This window comes from Mus caroli, chromosome X (genome assembly GCF_900094665.2).
Source record: "Mus caroli chromosome X, CAROLI_EIJ_v1.1, whole genome shotgun sequence".
Classification (NCBI taxonomy): Eukaryota; Metazoa; Chordata; class Mammalia; order Rodentia; family Muridae; genus Mus; species Mus caroli.
This window is the reverse complement of record NC_034589.1, coordinates 51,982,958-51,990,512: the sequence shown is the minus strand read 5'-3', so window position 1 is coordinate 51,990,512 and position 7,555 is coordinate 51,982,958. Positions and strand designations below refer to the sequence as shown.

At 41.9% G+C, this 7,555-nt stretch overlaps 1 protein-coding gene across 2 annotated transcripts in view; it reads right to left on the bottom strand.

Moving 5' to 3' along the window:
- Positions 1 to 1,025: 1,025 nt before the first annotated feature.
- Positions 1,026 to 7,555, bottom strand: part of Htatsf1 (HIV-1 Tat specific factor 1) — a 14,042-nt gene continuing 7,512 nt past the window's right edge. For both annotated transcript variants that reach the window (XM_029473625.1, XM_021153270.2), the window contains 3 exons: positions 4,288 to 4,377; positions 3,352 to 3,489; positions 1,026 to 2,849 (listed from right to left, as the gene is read on the bottom strand). In XM_029473625.1, coding sequence (XP_029329485.1) covers positions 1,674 to 2,849; positions 3,352 to 3,489; positions 4,288 to 4,377 — 1,404 coding nt within the window. In that variant the 3' untranslated portion in view covers positions 1,026 to 1,673. The remainder of the gene's footprint in view (positions 2,850 to 3,351; positions 3,490 to 4,287; positions 4,378 to 7,555) is intronic.

Genomic DNA, 7,555 nt, shown 5'->3' with positions numbered 1-7,555 from the left:
CTGGTCAGGCTATGGGGACAGCATAACCTAATTGAAATTCTCTCATTCTCTCTCTCTCTCTCTCTCTCTCTCTCTCTCTCTCTCTCTCTCTCTCTCACACACACACACACACACACACACATTAACCTGGGAGATGGAGATGGTAACTGGCTAGGGTCGGAAATGCTTTCAGGTCCAAAAAGTACTAAAACTTCCTAACTGCAAATGACAAGAAGTCTTTGCCAAGCAGTGTTAGTCCTTAATACCCCCAAACAACTCATCAGCTTTATCAGGGTTATTGTTTAATGGCAGAATCTAGATTTTCAAAGTATGCTTTTGTTCCTGAAACAAGGTTTCAGTGTGAGGCTGAGGCTGGCCTTAACCTATGGAGCTCAGGATGGTCTTGGACCACCTCGGCCTCTCTACTGCTGGGATTACAGGTGTGGGCTGCTATATAGAGCCAAAATAACACACCACACACACACCCTTCATAGCTGTGCATCTAATTCATGTTGGTCAACCACACATTCCAACTAATGTGAATAGAAGGCCAAGTATTCCTTCCCTTTAGAGGTAGTCTCTAATAAGTGGGTGTTTGAGCGCTGATGCAGTTCACGGCTTCCAACAGAACTTCTTTATATAATTTGTATTTATTTTTATTTTTGTTTTTTACAGTCCAGTTGTTACCTGCTTCCTGGTACACCCTCTGACTGTTCCTTATCCCATACCTCCTACCCCCCCCCATCTCCAAGAGGATGTCCCATACCCACACCCACCCCACTCCCTGGGGGCCTCAAGTCTTAATACTACACTATTAGTAAATTCACCAATACTCAATGCTAATGTTGAGAAAACATGAAGGATGAATCCTAATTACACTGGAACAACCTGACTTGGCACAATACTAAGAACTGTGATTTCTACAACAAAACCCAACTATATTTTTAGGAAAAGTTATTAATCTCCAGTGGAATCCAAGAACTTCTCCAAAATGTATATAAGCAGCTGTGTAATGAACACACATCTTTCTAGAGCGAGGCCTGCGAAGTTCAGTTATCGTCTAGACTGGAACAGTCCAACTCTGATCACCTACTTTAAATAAATGAAGCTGTGGGCCACACATAATTCAGTTTTGCATATCTTGGTTTTAGTAGAAAGACTGTAGAAAAAGAATTAAAAAAAAAAGGTAACTTCCAAGGATTGAGGGAGGGAGTCTAAAGTGTCATTTCTTTTATGACTTTAGGACCATGCTGTGGTGCAGAATGGGGAAATGTTATCCGAAATGGTTAACACAGCTGGAAATAAGGGCTGTGGGAGGAATCAAGCAATTATTTGATTTAAGACACAAGTTAACTCAAGTCCACATTTCAGGTTCTGCATATTACCAATTTAATCTTTATTTCTGAATATCACAAACTCCAATTAGAATACTTTAAAAATATTCTTCTGCATGCATTTAACAAATCCAACAAAATGACAGATATCCAGTTTACTTGCATGATAACTATGAAGTTTTGAACTGAAGAACCAATAAACATATTTAAATCCACTGGTACAGGTGAGAACAAAACCCTTCGAGACATTAGTCAGATGGCATCCTACCACTATGCACATGTTGCTGTAACACTACTATTGACCCTGAAGCATGGGCAAATGGAGATGCAGGGCTCTCCCTAAGAAGCAACTGGAAAAGATTACACTTCATCATCATCATCATCACTAGTACTGAGGGCAAAGCTGCTGTCTGTGGACTGAGACCCATCTTCCTTCACATTCCCCACAGTCCCTCTCTCATCAGAATCATCAAACAACTTCTCATTGGAATTGTCTTCAAATACCTTGTCACTGGCATCATCATCTTTCTTTCCATCTGTGTCTTCTTCATCTTCCTTCTCATCAGAGTCATCAAAGAGCTTTTCATCTATATCATTGTCTTCCTCTTTGTCATCAGCATCTTCACACTCCTTTTCATCTGCTTCTTCTTCCTCCTCAAGGTCATCAGAATCATCATCAAAAACCCTTTCATATACGACCTCTTCTTCATCATCATCACCTTCTTCCTCCTTTTCATCTGAGTCTTCCTCAAATTCTCTCTCCGAGCCTTCCTCACCTAACACTCTTTCAGAACCTTCATCAAATTCTGATTTGTCAGTCTCATTTTCTTCCGACTCTTTCTCAACATCTTCTGGGAACTCCTTGTCAGAGGCATCCTGGTCAACATCTTTTTTAACACCATTTTCTTCTAATTCTTTGTCAGAGCCATCTTCAGATTGCTTTTCTGAGCTGTCTTCCTCAGATTCCCCCTCTGAATCATCATCTTCCGACTCTTTCTTGAGGCTGTCTTCCCCTTCAGACTCCTTGCCAAGGTCATTGTCTTCAGACTCTTTTGAAAGGCCATTCTTCTTATAATCCACTTTGCTTTTCTTCCTAACTTCCCTTTCAGGGCCATTCTCTTGAGACTCGGTTTGAGGATTACCCTCCTCAGGCTCAAGCGCCCTCTCAAGGCAGCCCTCTTCATTCTCTTTCTTGGAGCAGCCTTCTCCACTCTCTCTCTCAGGGTGGTCCCCATCAGACCCACCTTCTTTGGCATCTTTTTCAGAAGCATCTCCTTCAGATTCTCCCCCTTCTTCTGCCTTTTCAAACTTATTTTCATCGATAGTTTCTTCAAATGCCATTCCAGTTGTAGCTTCCTGAGCCTGCATATTAGACATACTTGGGTGCTCTGAAAAATGCCTCACTCTGGAAGGCCCTGGCCTTTCTGAACCAGCGATGGAATCCATCCGCCGGAGGCCTCTGCTGGCCTCAGGAGCATTGAGGAATGCCTCCCAGCCTCTCAGCCGCTCCTCTCTTTCTCTTGAGGTCTCCTCTACCTGTGCATAAACAGGAGCTAGTATTAAAATGAGTTTAAGGCAAAAAAGAAGCAGGAATTTCTCTGAGCATTTCTAATACTGACACAAGTACCCTAGTTTGTAAAGCAACTTTTCCAAAGCAACCCAAGCACTTCCCTACTCTCCAGTCTTCAAAACCTTGGTTAATCAACCTTACATACAGTCAACCTTAAAGAAGATCATATAAATATAAGTAAATATTGGGATCATGGAAATATTTCTTTTCCCAAAACATTACTATTTCAGCTTTGTCCATTCTCTGTAATGAGAAAGGATGTGGAATACTTTAGTTTAATATTTTCTTTTATTATTCTAAGAAAGTCTCAAAATTTCAGACTTATAAGCTGAGAAGTGAAAAGTTTTTCTCTCTCCTCCAATGTAAAACATTCTTTACAAGTTGCATTATACAAAACAGATTACACCAACTCCCACACTAACTTGTGGCAATGCAAGTTCATGTGCTCTTGACAGCTGCAGGATTTACCTGATAATCTGTAGTCCCATCCCAGGCTTGAGCAGTGATCTGTCGGCCACCAAACCACCTTCCATCCAGAGTCTGAATACAATGGTCAGCCTCCTCTGGCTCTCTGAAGGACACAGAGGCCACACCATCTGGGTGTCTCTAAAAAGACAAGAGTAAGGAGGACTGAATGACAAGGTTAGCAATCAGACTCGCATTAGCTAAGCCAGGTTAGGAGTAGCATTCTCCTGACACTCTGAGCTACAGGATGGAAGATCTCCCTCTCCCCCACCCCATTCCCCATGCTCAGCTGAGTCTGTAGCTGTTCCTTGTTTAGCAAGCCCCAGTAGAGTGTTCTCACAAATGGTTCTGTTACCAACACTACCCAAGAGGCCAGAACATGTGATTGTTAAATGTGAAATGAGATCAGATTTGCCCTGGGACTAAACCCTGCATGTTAGGAGCTGAAGGAGCACTGAGTAAGGACTCACACAGGGAAAGATGTGGCTTCCTCATCTGTAGGGCTCATAGCTACCCACTTCAAAGGGTTCTGAGGATTGCGATGGATACATAAAGCCCCTCACAATCAGCACAGCATCAATAAATGGTCACTTAAGTACTTCCTATCAGTTTTGGAAGTACAGGGGAAAATACACAAGGAAGCTTTTGTTCCTTAACTGTGATCAGGTGAATAATTCAGAGAAAGTCAAGAGCCTCGAGAAAACTAATTCTGCACACATTCTCCTTCTACTTGTGCTCACTCTTTTAAACAGTCAGGAGGAAGGGAAGTAAGCTCGGCACATCAAATCAATCAAGGCCTTGCCTTAGGAGCAATGTTCACTGAGCTACTGCTGACAGACAGCCGGCCTGTGATAGAAAAACAGGCATCGAAATCCCATGGCACTGTCACTCACTCCTCAGCTCGAAAGGATGTGAGGCTTCAGCACTCAGTGAACTTACATCAAACAGAAGGAGCTTCCGAATCTGCCCAAACTTGGAACATTCTACTCGCAGATCTTCTCTGATCTCATTCAGTACCAATGGGTCATCCTGCAAAAACAAACGTGCTTAAAATGGAGTTCTCTCCTTCTTCATAATTCAAGAACCAAATTTATTACTGGGACAAATTAACAAATGAAAAACAGTACTTTGCTTAAAGGTAGGTACGTTTGTCTGCAGACTGCAATAATAAATGAAAGAATCAAGACTAGGGATGGAAGTCTTCACTCACTGCAGTAGCTCAGGCCTAAGTGAGAAGGTAGAAGTAGACAAGTGTGGCTGAGAGAAGCAGTCCACAGTAGCAAAGGAAAACTATATATGTAGACATCACTGTGTGTGTGTGTGTTGCTTTTCTGCTGTGAATATGCTACAGAAATGTGAAGCACTGCTGACCCCAGTGGTCCCTGGTTCAGGAGGACTCTCCTCCCAGACCTCTGCAAGTCTTCAAAATTCCCAGTAAGGGAAAACCAGACCTCCAAGCTTCAGGGCATGCAAATGGCAGAAACAGATAATTCACCTCTGCTCTAGTAGCCTAACGCTTGCTTCCTGTCTCCAAGAAGACTCTTAAACCCAGTGAGCTAGACATGGAACTCTCTGATCTAAACTTCCCACTGACTAAAATGGTGGACAATGACCATGTATTACTAGGCATGTCCTTAGTAAAATTAATCTCCCTAGCTTCATCTTAGCTTCTCACACTGTATTAGAGCATGCTGATCTGCACAAAAAGGAACCTCCCTTCGTGTCAGAGTTCTGATTCTTCATTTCTTGATAGTCAAACTTTCTAGGCTAACTAAAGTTTTAGATAAGGCTTTGAACTGAACACTTGACCCATTAGAACTTACATTGCAAAACATTCAGTACTTACTCTGATACCACAGAGGATTTTTAGATATGCGACTTCTAACATTACTCAACCCTTCCAAATGAGTTCTTTCAGATACATTGGGGTAGATCAATAATGTTGGTTTTGTTTTCCTCTAAAACGTTGAATGCTGGTTCAAAACCAGTCCTTAATCAAATTAAACAGTCCCTAAAATTCCTCCTGAATCCTTCTATCAAGGCCACAGGACCATCCCTATGATCCCAGCTCATGGGAAGTAGCAGGATTGTAGGCTTGAAACCAACCTGAGCATCTATACCAGTATCATCCAGCACTTTTCTGTGATGATACAGTTCTTCTATGTGTCTGTACTACTCAACACAGGAGCTATTACACGTCTTGTTTAACTGCAGAGACAAATCTGAATTCTAATAATTGTGGCTAGAGTCTCTCTACTTAAGACTATGCAGGTCTACAGTGATATGATTTAAGGTCCAGGTCCAGAAACACTGAACAAAAAAAGCAAGACAACTGCCATCTTTCTTGTTAACAGGCTCTCAGCAAGCTAGTAAGATCACTGGAGATCAGGCATCTGTGCAAACAAAGAGACCATACACTAACAAGGATTTCTTTCCCTGAAAATTCTGAAGTTTACCACTGCCAGAAGAGACTATCTTGCCCCTCTATTCAGCACAGCACTAGAGGTAGAAACTTGCCCTTATTTACAAAGATGCTAAAGAGAAACTGTCTCTTCTATTAGGCAATGGAAAGCCAGGCTTGGAAGTCACAGGACCTCACTCGTCCCTTCAATTACTCTTCACACAAAAATAAAGGGAAGGGTTGGGGTGAAGTTCCATGGTGGAATGTGTGCTTCACATTCAAGGCCCTGGTTAAATCTGAGCACCACAAAACTATTCACGACTTATAAATACATGTATGCTCAAGTACAGAGGAGTGAAAAACACAATTCTGTGCACCAGAAATACAGCAGCAAACAAAGAAGACAAAGTCCTGGCTCTTGGGGAACTCACGGTGTGTGTGGCAGAGGGAAAGAAATACTAGGATGGAAAACCAAACAGGAAGATGAAAGCTTTGTAAGTTTAAAGTACCAGCAAGAAACAAACCAAGGATTTTTATTACACACATACATATATGCTGACATATGTATACTTGTTGATTTGTTAGCTCATCCATTCATTCACTCACTCATTCATGCATGCATATGCACAAAAGAGGTCAGATGACAACTCATGAGAGTTGGTTCTCTCCTTCTACCTTGTGGGTTCAAAGGATCAGACTCAGGTGGTCAGGCTTGATGGCAAATACCTTTACCAAGTAAACCATCTTGCTGGGTCCTGAACTGATTTTGAAACAGTCACCAATTTGTAAGTTTGAAGCTTCTGTCTTCAAAAACATCCACCAGAAGGAGTTTGTATTGGCCAGGAATAAATATACAGCATAAGGCTGTAGCACTCCAGGAGGTGGAAGCAAGATGATTTTGAGTTTGAGGCCTGTCTGGGCTACAAAGCAACTTCAAGACCATACTGAGCTACACAGTGAAGGTCCATCTCAAAAAAAACAAAAAAACAAAAACAAAAAAAACCCTGAAAAACCAAAGTAGTTTTTAGGAGGGAAATTATATGGGTTGCTCTAGGAAAACCTAAGTGTACATAGTGTGACAGTTTTATTGGAGAAAGTTCTCCCAGTGAGCAAGGTCAGAGGAAAAAGAAAGAGCAGATGCAATTAAGACTTGCTTGCAGAGGGCCAGATGGTTGGGATGAAGTTTACAGTTATGTCTCTTGGCATAAGCAGGATGGATGGATGCATCTCACCTTATAAACCAAGCACTCATTCTCCAGAAGACATGATAAAAAGGCAGTACATTAGTGGACTACATGCAGTATTGTTTAAACCTCCTCTGGCAATGACAACATTTCAAAAAGCAAGTACAGGTAGCCCAACTGTCTTACTAATCCCAGCCAAAACTGACAATTTACTCAGTATAAAGGATACCATGTAGCAGTGTAGTGTCCCCCACCTTTAAAACACACAGAACATGTCAGCTTACAGCTAGGCAAAACATCTCACAAAACATGGTTTCTGATTTTCTGACACAGTGTTGAATAGTTCAGCTAGTTTACTGAACATCTGATCGGTACACTGTAGACCTCATGGTCACTGCTGACCCTCATGGCAAATGGCTGATGGAGCCCTGAAGCTTGCAGCTGCTGCCCAGTATTGTGAGAAAGGATCGTATGAAATGTCATTAGCCTGACAAAAAAAATCTCAAAATCCAAAATGTCAATCATGGCTCCTGTTGCATGCACAACTGCTATCACACCATTTTAAACTTGGGGAAACCTCAAGGCAGTGCAAGTCAGAGACTCTCTATGGAGTATGCATTTG